Source organism: Euleptes europaea, chromosome 19, assembly GCF_029931775.1.
Source record: "Euleptes europaea isolate rEulEur1 chromosome 19, rEulEur1.hap1, whole genome shotgun sequence".
NCBI lineage: Eukaryota > Metazoa > Chordata > Lepidosauria > Squamata > Sphaerodactylidae > Euleptes > Euleptes europaea.
The window spans coordinates 27,188,376-27,210,120 of NC_079330.1; the positions used below are offsets into that span (position 1 = coordinate 27,188,376).

The following is a 21,745-nucleotide window of genomic DNA, read 5'->3' on the forward strand; positions in this document are numbered from 1 at the left end:
ACCTTGGACCCAGCACCAGAAAAGGTGCGATTCACATTACACCATAAGACTGAAATAAACTGATCTTTTAAAAAAGCTTTCTTATTCACAGAAGACAACTGTGACCTAGTCTCCACCACCCCACCCCACCCCAAAAAAACTGTATCTGGATCAAGGCCTATGAACCCTGGTCTTTAAACACTGCCACCTGCAAAACACAACGCAAAGAAAAAAACCTTCTGTTTTAATTTCCCTTGCTTTTAAAAAACGAAGTTCCTACTCCTCATGAGCACAGAGGCAGCAACAGCAGCACTTGCAAACCAAGGCATTGCAAAGGCAAGAAACTGAATTGATGTAAGAATCCCTTTCAGTGTTTCACAGGCAAAAACGGGGGCATCCTTGTAACACTTCTATTCTTGGGTCAAGAATTATGGTCTGAGGCTCCCCCCTGATATAATATGGCAGTATGTAACTTGGAATACACTGCTGCAGCCGGTGGTAAGAAACAACAGGCTATGCATGGCAGATGCCTTACTGTCCATGCACACTACAGCAAAGAAACACCCAGCCGGCCAATCACATGCTCCAGAGATTTATCTGTGGGTGGAGGAGCTGAATCTTGAAAAGTGGCAATATTAAAATATCATACTAACAAAGTTTTAACAAGGTATCTGCCAAAGAAGCAGTGGTTTACCTGTTGCCAGAGAGCTGTGTATGATTTGACACTTCACAACTTTAGCCAACCTAGTTACCCCTCCGCAAAGCAAAACACCAAAAAGAAAATATTCTCCACTTGAAAACAGACAAGGGTTCTTACAGCATTTTAAAGATTGAGTTATTGTGACAAATTCGACAGAGGTAGCTAAGCTTGCTTCTTGCAACACAAACAAAAAGGAATCTTCCAGCACCCCAGAGACTAACAATTTTCTGTGCCAGGTGAAGATTTTGTGGACTGGAACCAATTCACTCCCAGGGGCCATCATTCCACTCTGGGTGCTGTCATTCCAGTCCCAGAACACTTGTGCTAATCCCAGGGGCTGTCATTCTACCTTGGCGGCTGTCATTCCAGTCCCAGAATAGTGTATCTGGGCTTAAAGACTTTACTTGAAAATCCATTCCACATTTTCTTTGCAATCCTTTTCGTGTTGTAATGTACTTCGGTGGAGCCCTTGCAAGTCAATTGGCAATCCAGGCTCCCATTAACTTCAATGGGCTGTGCAGCCTCTGTCACTGTTTCTAATGGGCTAGCCTGTCATTCATTTTAGTACATCCCTAAGTAAAACATTTACAATACAATTTTAATTATTATTTCCATTATTTATAGTCTGCCTTTCTCACTTGGATTGAGGGCAGATTACAACACAGAGAGTCAATACAATTGATGGGATGGGACAATAAATTAAAGCTGTAATAATTCAAGTTTCTCCATAACTTTTAATTGAAAAAATTCTGGAGGCCTATTCAGAGGAAGCTGTGTGTGTCATTTAGCATTTGAGTGGAACAAGATTGGACTATCGGTGGTTTCTCTGTTTTTAACGCATGGACAAGAGCATATGCCACCAAATGCTCTCTGTTCCAGAGAATGAACCCTGATTTAACATAAGATTGCCAATTCCAAGTTGGGAAATTCCTGGAGATTTGGGAGTGGAACCTGGCTGGGGGGGGGGGAGGGAGGTTTGGGAAAGGGCGTGACCTCAGCAGGGTGTAATATTATATATTCCACCCTCCAAAGCAGTCATTTTCTCCAAGGAGACTGATCTCCATCGTCTGGAGACCAGGCGAAATGCCAGGCGATCTCCAGGCCCCACCTGAAGGTTGGATAAAGATAATGGTATCAAGCTCAAAATGGTATGCAAAAGTGATATATTATTTACAAGTGCAGATGTTATACAGAAATACAAAAAATATACAAAAAATATATAAAAAATACACTTGTATCTGCACTTGTAAATAATATATCACTTTTGCATACCATTTTGAGCTTGATACCATTATCTTTATCCAGCTTGTCTAAAGGTATCTGTGCTTGATTTTTGCTTAGCCCACCTGAAGGTTGGATAAAGATAATGGTATCAAGCTCAAAATGGTATGCAAAAGTGATATATTATTTACAAGTGCAGATGTTATACAGAAATACAAAAAATATATAAAAAATACACTTGTATCTGCACTTGTAAATAATATATCACTTTTGCATACCATTTTGAGCTTGATACCATTATCTTTAACCAGCTTGTCTAAAGGTATCTGTGCTTGATTTTTGCTTAGCCCACCTGAAGGTTGGCAACCCTAACCAAGTATACACTATACGCCTGCCTGCGTTTCCCAGAGGATCAGTGGTCCCCACCTCCGTTGCCTAGCAACAACCAGCGCCCACAGGAGCCCTCAGAGGCTGACCTTGACCACGTGATGACAGGCCCACAGCGACGATCGTAAGCCGAGCGCGCTTTATTTTTAAAAATATGACCAAAATCTTTGTTCAAAATTTTTTGTCAGCCAATCAGCAAGCGTTTCTGCACGGGGGCGAAGGAAGAGCGGAAATTACATAATCGCATACTATTTCCGGTGACTTTCGCGTCCCGCTTCCTCCGCGTCACGTGGCGAGGAACACCGTCATCAAGGTCGCCCAGCCTTTTCTTAAAGGGACCATGTCGCTGTTGGCGCTGCTCAGACTGCTGCCGCGAAGAAGGCTGGGGGTCGCGCCGCTTCTAGCGGCCGCCGAGCGAGGCTTGTGGCGGCGCCATCCCCAAGCGAAGGCGAGGCCTCGGCCGTACGGCGGGTGGAACGAGCCAACGTCCGGCGGAGCCACGCCCCTAGCCTTCACCCTCGCCCTATCAGGCAAGAGGGCGGTGCTTCGGGAACCAATAGTTGTAAGGCCGCGTGCGGGGTGTGGCCAAGGGGCGGGGCATCGCCCTTGAGGACAGTCGTTAGGTGTGAAGGTGGGGGTGGGGCAGAGTTGTTTAAAAAAAAGAATTTTACTACTGTTTAATTTTTTTCTTTTTTTTTACCTTTTTCTTTTTATGTTTAATTATAAAAAGCAATAAAAAAGGGGAGGGACTTCAAAAAAAAAAGAATTTTATGCAAACAATTCTTGCGCAAAACACCCCAGATGGTCTTTTTGTGCTAAAGAATGCCATTTTACTTCTTAAAATAATGCTGTGATTTTTGTGCTGCTTAATCTTGCTATTATGAGCCCCATGGCGCAGAGGGGTAAGCTGCAGTACTGCAGTCCAAGCTCTGCTCACGACCTGAGTTCGATCCCGGCGGAAGTCGGGTTCAGGTAGCCGGCTCAAGGTCGACTCAGCCTTCCATCCTTCCCAGGTCGGTCAAATGAGGACCCAGCTTGCTGGGGGTAAAGGGACGATGACTGGGGAAGGCACTGGCAAACCACCCCACAAAACAAAGTCTGCCTAGGAAACATCGGGATGTGACGTTACCCCATGCTTCAGGAATGACCCGGTGCTTGCACAGGGGACTACCTTTACGTTTAATCTTTATATTATGCACTAGAGGTGCCAACCGTTGGGGCGTGAGAATGCAAAGCCTTTAACAGAGGCTTCATGGGATGTTATTGACCAGGCCATACAAAGCTTCATCAGCGCATTTCTACATAAGAACATAAGAAAGGCCCTGCTGGATCAGAGCAAGGCCCATCAAGTCCAGCAGTCTGTTCACACACGGGCCAACCAGGTGCCTCTAGGAAGCCCACAAACAAGCATTATCTTGCCTGTGTTCCAAAGCACCTAATATAATAGGCATGCTCCTCTGATCCTGGAGAGAATGCATTAAGGCTCTGCTAAAGGGAATGAACTCTCCCTAGAAGCTGGAGGGGACTGATCCATAGGGTCGCCAAGAGTTGGAAGTCACTTGACTGTACTTCATGCGCGCACACACACACACACGTTGCCAGCTCTGGGTTGGGAAATACCTGGAGATTTTTGGGGTGGAGCCTGGGGAGGGTGGGGTTTGGGTTGGGAAGGGATCTAAGCGGGGTATAATGCCATAGATTCCAGTCTCCAAGCCAGCCATTTTCTCCAGGGCAACTGATCTCTGTGATGTAGAGATAAGATATAATTCCAGGAGATCCCCAGGCCACACCTGGAGGTTGGCAACCCTAAATGCACCCCCCAAGAGCATGAATTAGCAATGATCTTCTTCTCTCCCCAGCTTTTTCTCTGTTCTCGCAAGAAGCTGAACAGGAGACAGAGAAAGAAGCCAAGGAAGATAGGCCAGAAGAGGCAGAAGAGGAAATAATTTTTTTGCTGAAAAAAGCCAAGGTGAGGCTGTGGGAAGAGTGCTGGAGTCTTAGGAGGAAAATGCCCCTGGATTTGGGGCTCGACAGTTTGTCGCAAACATCCAGCGTGGTGTAGTGATTAAGAGCGGTGGTTTGGAGCAGTGGACTCTGATCTGGAGAACTGTGTTTGATTCCCCACTCCTCCACATGAGCGGTGGAGGCTAATCTGGTGAACTGGATTTGTCTCCCCACTCCTACACATGAAGCCAGTAGGGTGACCTTGGGCTAGTCACACACTCTCAGCCCCACCTACCTCAGAGGGTGACTGTTGTGGGGAGGGGAAGGGAAGGTGTTTGTAAGCTGGTTTGATTCTGCCTTAAGTGGTAGAGAAAGTTGGCATATCAAAACCAACTCTTCTTCTTCTTCCCCCTCCCACAAGCCCCTCTGATGATCTTTCTATCCGTGCTGCCTCTCCCTATGGATGGAAACGTGATCTTTTGCTGTGCCTTCTTCCCAGCTTTCCTCGTAGCTTCTGGGCTTTGTGCTTGTTGATTTGGGATGGTTTTCTCTCCTTCTCCTCCAGCTCTGCATCATGAAAGGAGAGTTGGAAGAAGCTGAGAGGCTCCTGCACGAAGCTGCCCAACTCTCTCACCAGTCTGACAACAAGGACGGCATCATCTACACGTATGACACGGTTTGTCTGGGAACAGTTCTGTGCTATGCAACAGGGAGACTGGTGGGAGGGAAGGAATGTAGCAGCTTAGAAAGGCCATTAAAACTCTCTAAAACTAGAGAGCCAGTGCGGTGTAGTGGTTAAGAGGGGTGGTTTGGAGAAGTTTGAACTGGGTTTGATTCCCCACTCCTCTACATGAGTGGCAGACGCTAATCTGGTGAACCGGGTTGGTTTCCCCACTCCTCCTCATGAAGCCAGCTGGGTGACCTTGGGCTAGTCACACTCTTTCAGCCTCACCTACCTCACAGGGTGTCTGTTGTGGGGAGGGGAAGGGAAGGGGATTGTAAGCCGGTTTGAGTCTTCCTAAAGTGGTAGAGAAAGTCTGCATATAAAAACCAACCCTTATTATTATTATTCAAGTCCTTATTGAAAATGGGTAGTCAAGCATCTCCTGAAATCAAGAGGGATGGGTGGGGCTGGGGGGATGTTTTAAGAGATTCCGGTTGTCAACTTCAGTGCACACTGGACGGGAAAAGTAAAAGGAGAATCAGTAATCTATTACCATTTTTATCTCCCCCTTCGTCCAGGGAGCTTACAGTGTAGCACATGAGTCTCCCTCCTCCATTTTATGCTCAAGTGAAAGAATCAGTGCTGAACCTAAAAATTCCATCTCCTTGCCTACATTTTGTCCTCACGGCCTGGGGAAATAGGTCAGGCTGAGAAAGGGCGGCTAGTCTAAGTTCACTTTCAGTGGGCTTCCGGGCTGGAATTGCTATTTGAACCCAGTTCATGGTCCCAGTTCTCTGTTCACTAGGCCACACGAGCTGAAATCCCAAATCGTTATGGTTGTGTAAATCTACTCTTCCTTTGCTGTGCTGTAGATGGCGAACCTGGCCTTTCTGCGGGGACAGCTGGACCATGTAAGTGAATGCCAGAAGATAATTCCCACTGCATGTTAAGGGGGAGGGGCTGAAAGGGCCTGCTTGGGAGACCAGAGTTGATAACCATGTTCAAGTACTTGAAGGGCTGTCACATAGAGGAGGGTGCCGAGTTGTTTTCTGTTGCCCCAGAAGGTCGGACCAGAAACAACAGGTTGAAATTAAATCAAAAGAGTTTCCGTCTAGACATTAGGAAGAATTTTCTAACAGTTCTAGAGTGGTTCCTCAGTGGAACAGGCTTCCTCGGGAGGTGGTGAGCCCTCCTTCCCTGGAGGTTTTTAAGAAGAGGTTAGATGGCCATCTGTCAGCAATGACCTTAGGCAGATTATGAGAGGGAGGGCATCTTGGCCATCTTCTGGGCATGTAGTGCGGGTCACTGGGGGTGTGGGGGGAGGGTGGTTATAAATTTCCTGCATTGTGCAGGGGGTTGGACTAGATGACCCTGGTGGTACCTTCCAACTCTATGATTCTATGACACATGAAGCTGCCTTACAGTGAATGAACCCTTTGGTCCATCAAAGTCAGTATTGTCTACTCAGACCGGCAGCAACTCTCCAGGATCTCAGGCAGAGGTCTTTCACATCTCCTACTACCTTATCCTTTTAACTGGAGATTCCGGGGATCGAACCTGGGACATTTTTCATGTCATGCAGATGCTCTACCACTGAATCACAGCCCATGTCCATCTCTCTTCTCCACTGTGCCCTCTCCATTGACAGCTGTCCGCGTTTGATTTCAGGCAGAAAAACTCTTCAAGGCAGCCATGAGCTTCCTGCTGGCCGGAAACATGGAACAAGTAAGATCCCCCCTCCCCTTCTAGGGCTCCCTTCCAATATCATCAAAGCTGGTCCAATTTTCTTAGATTTCTGGAATCCAAAAATCTGCAAATGTTGGAAGCAGTGCTGAATTGCACAGCTATCTGGAGGGGGTGGGTGGGAAGAGAACTGTCTGTTTAAGCTTTTAAAGTAAACCTGTGAACTACCTTATGCCAAGTCAGATCCTGGGTCCATCTGCCCCAGTAGTGAGTGGCAGTAGCTCTCCAGGGTCGCAAGCAGAGAGCGGTCTTCCTCAACTCCAGCCTTCTGACGTACTTGAAGTAGAGGTACTGGGGACAGACTTGGGACCTCCTGCATGTGAATCAGGTCCTCTGCACCTGAACCACAGTCACACACCCCCACACAGAACATACACACTGGTTTGCTTGATTATGGCAGCAGGAAGAAACTTGAAAACTTACAGACCATATCTGCTATTGCATCTAATCTAGCCTTCATGTTAAAAAGTGATGCGTTCAGTCTAGTCTTCGGGAGGGTAAGATTTAAGCACTATACTTAATCATACTTGTTATAAAATGGAATGATCAGCGTTTCCCCTTTCCACATTAATAAATTGTGTTGGATAAGGAAACATGCCAGTTTTTCATATTTGATATAGGTTACAGAATTCCATTTTTCTGTACAGAATATTGACTTTAGAAAAAAAAACCTTTGCAAGTATACACAGAGTGTTACTCCTCATTCCTTTAGACCAGGGGTCTCAAAACTGCAGCTCCAGAGCCGCATGCGGCTCTTTGGCCCGTTGAGTGCGGCTCTTGCGCCCGCTCGCGCCGGCAGCCGGGCTGCGGAGCCAGCGCGCCTGAGAGAGAGCGAGCGCGGGTGAGCGGACGCACTGTCTTTGCCCCACACACACACCGTGGAGAATGGCCGGGTCCCCCTTTCCCTTGCCCTCAATGGTTGGGAGGCTAAAGCCTCCCCTCCCCTCTAGCCGCGTGATTGCTGGGCGGGCGGCTCGGCGGTTCCTGCCCCCCCGCCCGCCTATCACCTGTTGGGCGGGGCGGGCTTCCTTTGGTAGACCTGGCCTCCAGCTGAGTCCCATTGGGAGGCCATGTTTACCCACTGGCTTTCTTGGCGGTAGACCTGGACTCCGAGGAGGGGAAAAAGTCCCCCATCAGAGGCCAGGTCTACCAATTGGCTTCTATGGGCCTCTGGAGGCCAGGTCTACTGCCAAGAAAGCCAATGGGTAGACCTGGTTTCCCAATGGGACTCAGCCGGAGGCCAGGTCTACTAATAGGCTTTTATGGCGGTAGACCAGGCCTCCAGACGAGGACTCCGGACGGGGACGGGGAAATGGCAGGGACTTACAATTTAATTTTTATCAATAAATAAGATAACTATTAAGTATGATATCAAGTTTTATTCAGTGTACCTATAGTTTAATTAAGACTTAAAACTTTAATTAAAGTTTATTAAGTTAATAAACAGTGTGCCTACCTATACAGTTTAAGTTTAAGAAATTTGGCTCTCAAAAGAAATCTCAATCATTGTACTGTTGATATTTGGCTCTTTTGACTAATGAGTTTGCCGACCCCTGCTTTAGACCCACTAAGTTTTGGTTCCCTGATATATACCTCCCACCCCCATTTTTGCTACTCCAGACAGCTGCTAACTCCTCAGGCCTCTCTTTCATGATGCAGCCCTTTCTCAGATCATGCCGTTTGCTAGACCTTCCTTGGGTACATCCCCTTCCCCTTCCTGTCTTTTCCTTCACTATACCAGTGTGGTGTAGTGGTTAAGAGCGGTGGTTTGGAGCAGTGGAGTCTGATCTGGAGAACCGGGTTTGATTCCCCACTCCTCCACATGAAGCCAGCTGGGTGACCTTGGGCTAGTCGCAGCTCTCTTAGAGCTCTCTCAGCCCCACCTACCTCACAGGGTGTCTGGTGTGGGGAAGGGAAGGTGATTGTAAGCCAGTTTGATTCTTCCTTAAATGGTAGAGAAAGTTGGCATATAAAAACCAACTCTTCTTCTTCTTCTGTTCCTCCTCCATCCCCACCATTGGTGTCTTCCCAGGTTAGTCCAGTTGGGCCTGGGAGGTGACCGGCCTTCTGATTAACACCTTGGCAAACCTCCTCAGCAAGGACATATCATAGGAGCTGGCCATTGAGACCAGGCGCCGTCTTTGTTAAATTGGGGTTTTATGTTTTTATCATATGCTGCCCTAAGCCCAGCGGTGTAGGAGTATAAATTTAATTCTAAATAAATAAAAAGCTGCTGTTATGAGAACCTTCTCCAGTGCAGGGGGATTGGGGCCTCTACTAGAGTTGCCAACCTCCAGGTACTAGCTGGAGATATCCTGCTATTACAACTGATCTCCAGACGACAGAGATCAGTTCCCCTGGAGAAAATGACTTCTTTGGCAATTGGGCTCTATGGCATTGAAGTCCTTCCCCTCCCCAAACCCCGCCCTCCTCAGGCTCCGCCCCAAAAACCTCCCGCCGGTGGCAAAGATGGACCTGGCAACCTTAGCCTCTGCTGTTCTGAAAGGGACAGTGCGAGGGCTGTTCTAGCTGCCTCCTTTCATGCAACTTGCTCTCTTTACTTACCCTACAGGATGACAACGCCATCATTGAGATGTCCCTCAAGCTGGCCAGCATCTATGCTGCTCAGGATCAGTAAGCTCTCTCTCTTTTTGCTGGAGAGCCAGTGTGGTGTAGTGGTTAAGAGCGGTGGTTTGGAGCGGTGGACTCTCTGGAGAACCAGCTTTGATTCCCCACTCCTCCACATGAGTGGTGGAGGATAATCGGGTGAACTGGATTTGTTTCCCCGCTCCTACACATGAAGCCAGCTGAGTGACCTTGGGCTAGTTACACTCTCTCCTCGCTGACACCTACCTCGCAGGGTGTCTGTTGTGGGAAAGGAAGGTGATTGTAAGCTGGTTTGATTCTTCCTTAAGTGGTAGAGAAAGTCAGCATATAAAAAACAACTTTCCTTCTCCTCTCCGCCCCCTGCATGCATCTTCTTGGAGTTCTGTTTGCACACATCCATTATTCTGCTCAGTTGCAATGCTGACACAGGTGCTGGGTAACTCTGGGAGGGGTCCAAGTTAAGTCCTAAGCCAGATCGGGATGCCAGTGGTTCCCGTTTCCAATGTTTGGGAGGGATTGTTCCCGGGGCGGGGGTCCAAGAAGTGTGTGGCTTCCCATTTGCCATGCTGAGAGCTGAAGAAAGACTTCAAGAATAAAATAATCAAGATCTGTTATTCACTTCTCTGGGCAATGAGGAATTAAAATCTTGTGCCTAGGCAGGCTGACTTCCTGAACAAATTGTGTGGTTTAAGCAAACATCCCTGATTTTGCATAGTTTCATCAATTTTTCTGGATATCAGGCGTGGCTTGGCACCGTGCCAGGGCATTTCCTTCCACCCTTGGAAATGTTATTGAGCCGCCTCTCTGGCTTCTGCAGTTTCAGCAGGCATGGCCCAGGTATATTTTCTCAGTCACAAACGCTTGTTTAAAAAGGGCGGGGAATCAAAGCTGAGACTTGCAGTGTCTCGTGCTGCTTAAGGCAGGCAATCTTGGCCATGAAGGCAGTTCCAAAAGTGCCTTGCTCCCTCCTTCGCACTGGCACATTCAAGTTGGAAACATGCCCACCTCCAACACAAAATGGGATCAACAGTAACTTTGCAAAAGCAAAACATTCTTGGCAAATGCAGTGAGCCTCCCTGGTATCTTCTGATGGGGTCCCCTTCTTGTCTAGAGAAAAGTTGGCTCTGGCTGGCTACCAGTTCTGTATCCTGACCCTGGAAGAGAAAATTGCGAAGCAGAAGGACACGGGCACCGATGCTTTACCAGGTAGAGGTGTGTGGGAGGGGGCGGAGCTTGGCTGGCTGACACACCAAGGCCTCATGAGCTGTGAGATTCTTCCACGTTTCTGTGCAAGCTAGGCACATTTGTGGCATGGCTTTTTTTCTTCAGGGTGCTGGTCCATCTAAAAAGTCACAGGTTCTAAGTTCAGGAAAGTGATTTTAGAAGTGAAAGGATGATTCTTCCTACACACATACACACACCATGTAATCCACAGCAGAGGAAGAGCGAGTCAACACACATCTCCTCCTTGGCATGAGTCTCGACTCCTATGCCCGCTATCTGCTGGCACACAAGCAGGCAGCTGCAGCCGAGAGAATGTACGAGCGGGCGTTGCAGATCTCAACGGAGGTTCAAGGGGAGACGCATCCTCAGGTGAGGACAGGAGGGGAAGGGAAAAAATATTCCACGTTTCTGTTCACACACAGATAACTTGCATTTTTTTCCTTTCTGCTTTTTATGAGTGAAGACAAGGAACTTGGGCAGAGAGCTGAGAAAACCCTGCCTAGGGTGTGCACGCTTTTAACTATTGTTCACTCTTGAGGACTAGACACTTTGCTTTGTTTGAAAAACAAAACCATTTGAGGGATGCTTATCTGCATTTCACTGTGGACCTGACTCTGTTGCTGTGGTACTACTTTTGCCAGTGTGAGGGGACAGATTTTGGCCAGGGAAAGCGGCAATAGAGATTGTGCCAGAAGGAACAGCCCATCTCTGGGAGACTCAAGACCCCTTTACTGGGCTGGTGGCTTTGCACTTTTCATGCTCCTGGTGGATCTTTGCTCAAGGCTCTATTTGTGTTTGTGGGAGGCTTGACTGCATGGAGGAATAGGAAGTCTGCAGTGTTCCCTGAAATTCAGGCACACCTGTGTCCCTCTAAAGGAGCATCCAAATCAGGCCCTCCAGTGGGATCTCCATAACCACTACACATTCCTGCTATTCCGGGCAATGTAACCTACTCATTTGCAGGTAGATCAACTGTTGAAGTGGCCCCTGGTTGCCCACCTTTAGATGGATTGGGGAGGGTCAGGAAGATCTCAAATGACTGACTTTGACAGTGTGTTGTATTGTAAAGCCAGCATTGTGTAGTGGTCAAGAGCAGTGGTTTGGAGTGGCAGACTCTAATCTGGTGAACCGGGTTGGTTTCCCCAAATAAAGCCAGCTGGGTGACCTTGGGCTAGTCACAGCTCTCTTAGAGCTCTCTCAGCCCCACCTACCTCACAGGGTGTCTGTTGTGGGGAGGGGAAGGGAAGGTGTTTGTAAGCCGGTTTGATTCTTAAGTGGTGGAGAAAGTCAGAATATAAACACCAACTCTTCTTGATTCCCTTCCAGTGATATATTTGTAAGTAATGAAACATTTGCAGGGTGAAGGTGGGCATTGGGCAGAGGGTCAGGGGATACATTGACTGGAGGTGTAATTGTTGATCTTTTAATTAAAAAAAAAACCCGGGGGCCTCATGTCTGTGCTCCACAAGGAAGCTTGTGGTCCAACACTTTTGCGTTCCAAACTCTTTCCCGGCACAGACGGTGGTCTTGATGAACGACTTAGCAACTGCTATAGATGCTCAAGGGCGGTATGACGATGCCTACACTCGTGTGAAGAGAGCATCAGATCTGGCTCAACAGACTGAACACCCTGAAACCTACGTTGTGCTGAATAACCTGGCTGGGATCCTAATGCACAAAGGTAGAGATGCAAGCGAGGAGGTTTGGGGAGAGGTGGCTGCAAGACATGCAGGTGACAGCCCACCATTGTCATTTGGCAGTTTTGGGGAGGGGCAAGGAGTGACAGCCCAAAAGAGTTCAGCCTTGGGCAAGCCCAGGTTTGCAGAAGAGATTTCTGTTACAGCCTCTGGGCCTAACAAGGCTGGGCTTAGCAAGGACAAGGAGGGAGCTGCTGAACATGGCTTCTTCCCCTCCCTCTGGAGGCCAGCTGTGCCAAGGAAGAAGAGAGATTTCCCCGCCCCTCCTTCAGTTTTGGACACATATTGCAGTTGAACCAACACATGACTGTACACTGCATTGGTCAGGCCACACCTGGAGTATTGTGTGCAGTTCTGGAGGCCTCACTTCAAAAAGGATGTGGATAGAAAGGAGCGGGTGCAGAGGAGAGCGACAAGGATGATCAGGGGCCTGGAAATCAAGCCCTATGAGGAAAGGCTGAGGGAGTTGGGAATGTTTAGTCTGGAGGAGGTTGAGGCGGGACAGGATTGCTCTCTTTAAGTATTTGAAGGGCTGTCACAGAGGAGGGCAGGGAGCTGTTCCTGTTGACAGCAGAGGATGGGACTCGCAGTAATGGATATAAATTACAGGCTGAAAAGTACTGGCTGGATATTAGGAATTTTTTTTTTACAGTAAGAGTTGTTCAACAGTGGAATCAGCTACCTAGGGAGGTGGTGAGCTCCCCCTCACTGGCAGTCTTTAAACCGGCTGGACAAACCCTTGTCAGGGATGCTCTAGGCTGATCCTGCATTAAGCAGGGGGATGGACTAGATGCCCTGTATGGCCCCTTCCAACTCTAGGATTCTATGACTGAGAAATGGCAAGATAAATCCTTGGTAAGTTTCATCACAGAGAAGTGAGACAGAAATGACAAAAGTCCCCCCCCCCCCAAGACTTGAACGGCCCTTTGCTGAAGCCTCAGCAGCCAAAATCTGTCCATTCCTTCTGTTGGCAGAGTAATTAGCACAGCAAAGGGGCACAACCTGATTAAAGTGTAGATAAGGCTTTATTCAAGAACTAACATACTTCATAGAGAAGAGACAGAGATAGTGTCCTAACTACATTACTAGCTGAGAGAAAGACAGACTGTGGAACTTCCAAGGAGGATATTGCCCTAAAAGTAGCTATCTGGAGAAAAAAATAGAGTTGCACTTACCTGTAACTGCTGTTCATCTAGTAGTCTTCTGTGCAGGCACACATGGGAACTGCGCTTGTGTAGGCTGGCCTGCGCAAGCGCAGTTCCCATGTGGGACTGCACAGAAGCCATGACGATGAACAAGGAATGACACTTAACAGGAGAGAAGGCGCTGACCTCATTCTTATCTGTTCTCTTACTGCCCCTTGCTTTTTCTCTGTACATTGCCTGTTCCAACACTTCTGGGGGCAGGATTCCCTTCCTTTCCAGGCAACACATCTCACTTTCCCCAACACATCTCACATTTCCTGTGCTGGCAAAGGCACCTCCCAGCTCACCCTTCTGATTCTTGGTAGCACCAGCCAGGCCTTGGGGGAGCTCCTGTCCTCCCCACCCCCCAAACCTCCCTTCGTGCTGAGACTTCTGCTGCTTTGGGGCTGCAGATCAGTTCTGCAGTGTGGTTTTGGGGGAGTCCACCGCTCCAAACCACCGCTCTTAACCACTATACTCGCTGGCTCTCAGTAAAGTGTACCCATCTCACTCTCTTCTCCCTACCAACCAAGTTTGGGCCCCTGATTGTATAACAGGCTTTGTAGAACATTCCAAGGACAGCCAATGACTCGAGCAGAGATTTGAATCCAGGGCAGCCCAGTGGCTGAAGCTGGAAACACCCCCCCCCCCATTCTAACAGTTTCAGGAGGAGACCTGGTCTTCATTTGCCGTGGAATGAGGTCAGGGTGAAGCCTGAACGGTAAGTACGGCCCCCCACTTGAAACATTTTCCTCTGCAAGAAAAGAACAGGCACTCCAGGGAGAAAGATATCAGCCCAGCCTTCTTCTTGGCTTGTTAGATTTCTTCTTGCAAGGATTTAGTTGTAGAGGAGGGTCAAGACGGGACTGTGGCTCAGTGGTAGAGCATCTACTTGGCATGCAGAAGGTCTCAGGTTCAATCCCCGGCATCTCCAGCTGAAGTCACTAGGCAGGTAGGTGATGCGAAAGACCTGGAGAGCCACTGCCATTCAGAGTAGACAATACTGACTTTGATGGACCAAGGGTCTGATTCAGTATAAGCATGTGTTCATGTGTGCGTGTTGTATCTCTGCCAGGGGCAGCTTGGTCTAGGACTAACACGAACTCTTTTCTTTCTGAATACAGAAGACTTTTCCCAGGCCAGACAAGTCTACAAAGAAGCCCTGAAGCTGGCAGAGGAAGCTGGAGATGATGCTGTCACTCGATACATTCGGAAAGAGTTATCCGAACTTGCCCGGAGGCAGAAGCTGGCGAGATCTGCAGAAAATTCAGTAAAGAAAGAAAACGAAGGAGGAAAAGACTGAGGGCTGCTTTGCCCCGTACAGCATGCATGTGTCGGGCAACTGCTGATTTGTTTTGTTTTTGCACTGCAAGAGCTCAGTCGGCATAGGCGGCAGAGCCAAAGGCTAAGGCTCCGATGCTTCCCGAGCTGGAGGAGATTTTCGACAGGTGGGACTGTGGAAGGCTGGACCACATTCGTGCAATGCCCAAGTGGGGCTCTTCGGGGTGCTTGTACTTGACAGCGAGACAAGAGGCAGTAGTTTAGATCCTGTACCAAATAAAGTTTGAGCTTGCAGCTAGAAGGTCTGCGTTTTTCAGTCGGGGAGGTTTAGCTAATTAGTTGGAGGCTAACTTTGGTCATTTTCCGACTGGCTTTCTCCTTTAAGCATTCAGAAAAACAGTAGGAAGAGCAGTTTGACATGGGTATCGTGCCTGGGTGATGGGCTGATCCTTGCTGAGCCAGCATGGTGTAGTGGTTTGGAGCGGTGGACTCTGATCTGGAGAACCGGGTTTGATTCCCCACTCCACGAGCAGCAGAGGCTAATCTGGTGAACTGGGTTGATTTCCCCACTCCTACACATGAAGCCAGCTGGGTGACCTTGGGCTAGTCACAGCTCTCTTAGAACTCTCTCAGCCTCACCTACCTCACAGGGTGTCTGTTGTGTGGAGGGGAAGGGAGGAGATTGTAAGCCGGTTTGATTCTTCCTTAAGTGGTAGAGAAAACCAACTCTTCTTCTTCAAGCTGAGGCTGGGAAACTAGCTTGCATTTCTGCTCTAGCCTCGAGGGCTCTTTCCAATGGTCTGATGGTACATTTAAAGCTACTGGGAAGAGAAGGGTGGAAAATTTGCGTTACGGAATATGAGTTCTGGCCACCACTCCACACAGGGTTACACCTGCAGTGTCTAGAATGGGCCCCCAATCTTTTTTAGTCTGTGGGCACCTTTGGAATTCTGACACAGGGTGGTGGGTGCAACCACAAAATGGCTGCTGGCGGAGGCAACCATACACAGAGGAAGCCCAGTGGCAGGGGACAAGAGGAGCAAATTTTTAAAATACAGTGGGAAGAAGTCAGAGAGAGAATAAAATCAAGTGTTGTGGCAGCGTTTACTGAAGTGTTATTTTAATCTGGATCTCCAGTAGGCAATCAGAAGCCCTATTGGGCAGGAGCTCACCTGGCCCCAACCACTTTCTAAAAACACTCATCAGGCTCCATGGTGCTCTTGGGCAGCACATTGGGGACCCCAGTCTAGAAAGCCAGCATGGTGTGGAGGTTAAGAGCGTTGAACTCTAATCTGGAGGACCTGGTTTGATCCCCCACTCCTCATGAAACCTGCTGCGTGACCTTGGGCTAGCCAGTTTTTTCAGAACTCTCACCCCCACCGACCTCACAAGGTGTCTGTTGTGGGGAAGGGAAGGCAATTGTAAACGACTTTTGAAACTCCACTTTCTTTGAGAAAGTCTCCCCCCCCCCCCCCCCGACACACACACTTTTCAATTTCCACCACTGGAAAACAAGACAGCAAGCAAAAAATCATTGGTGGAGTACTGATCCCCTTTTATTTGGATTGGTCTGAATTGCAAGAAGTCAGTTGTACTGAAAACATGGGTGTGAACAAAATAAGGTGGTTTCAAGATGCATGGGTTAAGGTTGCTTCCCCCGCCATCCACCCCCCACATCAAATTATGAAAATCTCTGCATAAGAATCGCTGAACATACCGAGAAGAAAAGCACGGATTGGAAATTAATTCTTCTTTTGAACAACACAAAACTGCATAAAGTTATTTCTGGACATTACGGTTCACAGATGCTTCCCTGCATGAAAACATGTAATATTTTTTTCAAACCTTTTCGAATCTCTCAAATCTCCACTTTGGCTCTGAGTTGTGCCTTTAATGTTTTAAAACTCCATGGTTTAACAATGAAAGTAGTAAGAAAATTGGGGGGGAAAGGGCAGAATAGGTAAAAAATGGGGCAGCTTGCAAATAGACTTGCTTCTTGCTTGTGGGTGCTCGTCATTTACATATCCCTGTGTTACACTTTATGGATGTTTTGCTACAGCCAACCCAAAAAAGCAGCTCCTTTGGGGGAGAAAAAAAGAACACACTTGCCTGTTTCCCGAGGAAGTTAGAGGCTCTGTGTAACCCACCCCCTAAAAATCCACCACCAAAACCAAACCAGTGCTAAGTGAACACATCCATTGCAAAGGTTTAGAGAAACGTCTGGTTCATTTCAGTTATCGGCAAGACTCCACCAGTGGCAACCACCGCTTCACATGACACGCAACTGGGGCCACTGGCTCTCAATGCCACCCTAGACTCGAACCAATGTGGGTTCTTTAATTTCAGATATGGCTGGAGCATCGGCAGGTTCCGTGCTTCTCTTTGGGCTGTCTACTACCCCAAGCATCTAGACGTCATTGATACCAGAGGACAATGGCAAACTTTTCCAGAGATGAAGTAAGTCTCACACAGCTCTGCTCACTAACCCAGGTTGTGCTTCTCTCTCATTTTTGCTAGCCTCCACCCCCGTGCAGTGTAGCCTCGCTCTTAAGAGTGACCCTAAAGTTTCTTGGTTTAGATCCCCAAAGGTCAGGCCACTCCCATGAAATCCAAGCACCCCCCCAAAAAAAAAAACTTTTGGGGCAAGCATTGAGGAAGAACATTTGAAAAACAAGAAGGCTGCTCAGTTTCAAGAGTCGTACCGGAGCTGGATCTGCTCGTTGGCTTAAAATATCAACAAGAAAATGCTTCAAATAAGTGCAAGGCAACAAACTACAACCAAAGCAGCATTTTCCATAAAACAAAACAACACAGCGGAAAGGTGGGGAGGGTAGAATACCTCAAAAAGGACTAGAGCTATATTTTTCTTATTAGAGGTTTAAACACTTGACCGAGAGCCTTGTAGTTCAAGAAGACTATTTCCTAATGGCTGTGTAAAGGAAGAGCAAATTTTGATTTTCAAGCAAGCAGCAGACAATTTAGAAAGAAACATTGGGGGGGAGGGCGGCAAGAATTTGGGACGGAAGGCAGCACAATTCCTGCGGTTTAGTGTGTTCGAGCAAGAAATGCTAGCTTTTCTCACAGGTGTGTGTGTGAGTGAGAGAGAGAGGGAAACTTCACCATTATGTACCCATGCAATATTATTTTCACAGTGTTGTTCAACAAAAATTACTGGATGGGGAAAAAATTTACAGTGTGGCAACATCATTAAAAAGCTTTGTTACTCCAGAGACTAGTTAAAATGTACAGAGTTGGAAGGGGGTCAGCTTTTTTTTTTAAGTTATTTTCCACAAGATCTTGAACAACCACAGAAAGAAAAAAAAAGCACGTCCAGAATTAGATGGGGGAAAAATCAGCACTGCCTGTGAACAGCAGTACCCAGGAGACCAGCCAAGGATGCTTGGTGCCAGGAGGTGTCCAAGGACAGACACCCCACCTGGAACATCTGAGCATGATGCACAACATTCCCTTCGTTTCAGTGACGGCATGAAGGGCTGACATTATAGGTGGTTTTTGCCTTAAAAAGATTATGAACAACCTATGCTTGAGAAAATGCTTTTAAAAAAATATATAAAATGACCCCCAAAGGTTTATGCAATGATTTGAACATAAGTACACCAGATACTCTAGCCAGGGGAGGGGGGGGGAAACCACTGCAGAAAATTACTCTATTTACATAAGAATGATTTTTTTTAAAGACATTATGTTACGGTTCTCTTTACAAATAAGATGTCGTTCAGGAATAAGTCCTCTTTTTAAAAAAACTCTTTACATATTTAATCTTCAGGGTGCGGCCTGTCCCAGGCGCAGCAAGAAAATCTTCCGACGGGGCTGCTCCAGAACAGATTTCCTGTCGCTTCTTCATCTTGCATATCTCCCACCTCTCTTTCAAAGTCTTTGGGCACGTATCATTTAAAAAATAATAATAATCACCAGCCTTTCGACCCTGCAAAGGATGCAAGCTTTTTCCCCCAAAGGTCCCCTTTCTCCCCAGGTCAGTCGTCGCTGTCCGAAAGAGTCTCATATTGCGCTGACAAGAGGGGCGCTGGCTCCCGCTCCCAGATTCGGTTGGGTTGGTGGGATGTAGCCTGGCTGACAGATGGGGGGGCGCAGGCCATCGAAGTTGGAGGGGTGCTGCTCAGCATGCGCATGGTCAGAGGGTTGTACGGGAACTGGGTAGATCCTACAGGGCAAGAGAAGGGATTCCTCTGGTTAGAACCTCCCAGTCCTCGTGAGACACCCAGTTTATGCTCCGGTGGTGCCGAGCTCCACAGATGACTGTTCCTTTTCCTTTTGAGACCTTCTGGGATCCTGGGTGGAGCTTAGGGTTGCCAGGTCCCCCTCCCCGGCTCCAGCAGGAGGTTTCTGGGGTGGAGCTGAGGCAGGGATCGCGTCACTTCCGGTTTACACCCGGAAGCGCCGCATCGCAATGGGCCTTTTACCACTCAAACTGGGAGTTTGAATGGTAAAAGGCCCATTGTGATGTGGCGCTTCTGGGTGTAAACCGGAAGTGATGCGATCGCGTCAGTGCGGCTGTGCACACACGTGATCCCCACTTCCAAAGCTGGGCACTGGATTGGCGGGCAATCTAAGTGACCTGGCAACCCTAGTGGAGCTTGAAACACACACAGGGAAGCCAGAAAACCATCTGCACTCTGCTACCATCAGGTTTTGCTTTTGTATGGCAGAAATTTGCCACTGAGATGTTCCTCCCTAAAAATTTTAAAAATAACGGTGTTGGGCAATCCATTGAAACAAAAACATTCTCCCATTCTAACAACTTGGGCACCGCATCCCCAAAGCAGAAAATGGGGGGAGGGTAGAAGCAAGGAAAGAAATAAAGGGAGAAAAAGTCTCTAAACACACCCTGGAGAAGAGTAACATTTAAAATGCAGCCACCAGTCACAGATGATGGGCATGACCAACTCAACCCTTCATTCTCAATAGGTTTCCTGAACAATCAGCATTCTGGAGTGGTTAAGAGTGCTGGACTGGGTAAAGCCAGGTTCAAAATCTCACTCAGCCATGAAGCCCTCTGGGTGACATCGAGCCAGCCACTCACACGCAGCCTAGCCTACTTCATAGGGGTGTTGCAAGGAGGAAGGAGAACTACGCATCCCGGCTCCTTGGGGTAAGGGCAGGACAAATGGACTTTTATGTGAATTGTGCCCCATGTCACTTAGTAGAGACAGGAAGGGGCGTGTGCTCGTACACATGCCACTGGGTGTTATGTGCTGAACTGTCCCTTGGGACCCTGGGTGGCTCACCCTTGATCACTGACCCAGGCATCTGCACCGGAGGAGCATTCGTTAGCTATTCAACACCCAGCTGGGGGTGGGGGGGGTCTGCAACTTGGGCCTCCAATTCCATATTGCTCTCCCACCCTTTGGCACTGCTCACCTGTCGAGGAGGGCCTGTCTTCCCACGACCACACGGGTGTCTGCCTGTGATAGTCTCCCTCTGAATGCACCGACGAGACAGATGAAGGCCTCTCTGCTCCCAAATAGCCCTGCCCGGGAATTGGCGACTTAGACTTCCGGCTCCCGGATTTGCCCATCAGCTTCTGCTTGCTGACTCCTCCTCCTGGAAAGGGTAACTGAGTCAGAGTCGGGCAGGTCAGCCTGCAGACACATCTCTGCAGAGCACCATGCACAGTTGAGTGCATGCTCAGAACTCCCGTATGCACACGGCGCATGGTTTGTTTCAATGGAGAGATCAAATCTCTCTGGACACATCTGTGGCAAACTAGACTTCCCAAATGGACAAGGTGTGAGCTTAAGGTTCTTTCAAGCGCAGACTCATATTTCTGGCGGCTGTTGGATGCCTTGCCAGCAGTTTGCCAGCAGTTTAGGGATTCTCTGGGGAGGATGGGATAATATGTATATACCCATCTCAAGATAGGACAGAGTTGAGCTTATGAACACACATGAAGCTGCCTCGTACTGAACCAGACCATCGGTCCATCAAGGTCAGTTTTGTCTGCTCAGACTGGCAGTAGCTCAGGCAGAGATCTTTCACATCAACTACTACCTGGTGCTTTTTACCTGGAGATGCCAGAGGTTGCACCAGGGACCTTCTGCATGTGAAGCAGAGGCTCTTTCACTGAGCCACAGTCCCTCCTCTAAATGAGCACATGAAGCTGCCTTATACAGAACCAGACCTTTGGTCCATCGAAGTCAATATTGTATACTAAGACTGGAGGCAGCTCTCCAGGGTCTCAGGTGGCAGTCTTCCCCATCACCTATGACCTGATCTTTACTGCAGATGCTAGTGACCTTCTGCATGTCAAGCAGACGCTTTACCACTGAGCCACATCCCCTCCTCACATGGGGCTACAAAGAATTCAGGGCCCTTTGAGAAAGGCTGTGGAGGGCTGAGTTTTGATGAAAACTCTGCAGTGGAAATGGAGAACATTTTTCATGAGACGGGAGAGCAGCAGTCAGAGGGGTCAAGGTGTGCTCTCTTCAAACAAGGAAGAAGCACTTAGGAATCTCCCAACAGACATCTCAGTGATTTTTAAAGCCACCCTGTGAGGCAGAGGGCATCATTAGGCAAGGGGTGACACATAGCAGGCTCCAGTTTCAAATCCCCAGCATCTCCTGTTCAGGTTCCAGGCTTGACTTTTTTGTGCTGCAGACCTCAGAGGACACAGTGCTGAGTGAGACAGACCAAAGTCTTCGGGCTCAGCAAAAGGCAGCTGCAGAGGTTCATCTCCCGCTGCTACTGGGAAGGGAGTGGGGAGACTGAAGGGGTGGGGCTTGCCTGAGGTTACCTAGCCAGCTCATGGCAGAGGTGGAATTTGAACTATGGACTTCTATGCACTCTCTCCACACTCCACCAGCTCCAGAACCACAGGAAGGATTGCAGTTTGAGCAAGTCAAACCCAAGAGTGTTCAGAACAAAGAAATATTCCCCCACCCTACTTGTGCAATACTACAGCTCAACTCACATCACTGGGACAGAGCAAAGTACCAATAGCCCCTGCTGATGGGGAAGACAGGACGGAGCATTTTTAGGGTCCGGGAGGGGGGGATTGGCATTGCCCTTTCTGCTTAAAATGGAAATATTCCTCTCCCCCACCCTTAGAGTGATTGAGAGTGCAGCAGCAGACCAA

At 48.3% G+C, this 21,745-nt stretch overlaps 2 protein-coding genes across 2 annotated transcripts in view; one reads left to right on the plus strand and one right to left on the minus strand.

Moving 5' to 3' along the window:
• Positions 1–2,627: 2,627 nt before the first annotated feature.
• TTC19 (tetratricopeptide repeat domain 19) lies at positions 2,628–14,653 on the plus strand. The gene is made up of 10 exons (XM_056865252.1): positions 2,628–2,817; positions 4,147–4,256; positions 4,797–4,907; positions 5,768–5,806; positions 6,564–6,620; positions 9,211–9,272; positions 10,357–10,451; positions 10,681–10,838; positions 11,988–12,150; positions 14,475–14,653. The coding sequence occupies exons 1-10, from the start codon at positions 2,628–2,630 to the stop codon at positions 14,651–14,653; spliced, it is 1,164 nt and encodes a 387-aa protein (XP_056721230.1).
• A 3,972-nt stretch (positions 14,654–18,625) lies between these two features.
• NCOR1 (nuclear receptor corepressor 1) overlaps positions 18,626–21,745 on the minus strand; it is a 140,409-nt gene continuing 137,289 nt past the window's right edge. Inside the window, exons 46-47 of the mRNA XM_056865495.1 lie at positions 20,032–20,214; positions 18,626–18,814 (exon numbers count right to left, since the gene is read on the minus strand). Of these exons, the coding sequence (XP_056721473.1) occupies positions 18,627–18,814; positions 20,032–20,214 (371 nt within the window). The 3' untranslated portion in view covers position 18,626. The remainder of the gene's footprint in view (positions 18,815–20,031; positions 20,215–21,745) is intronic.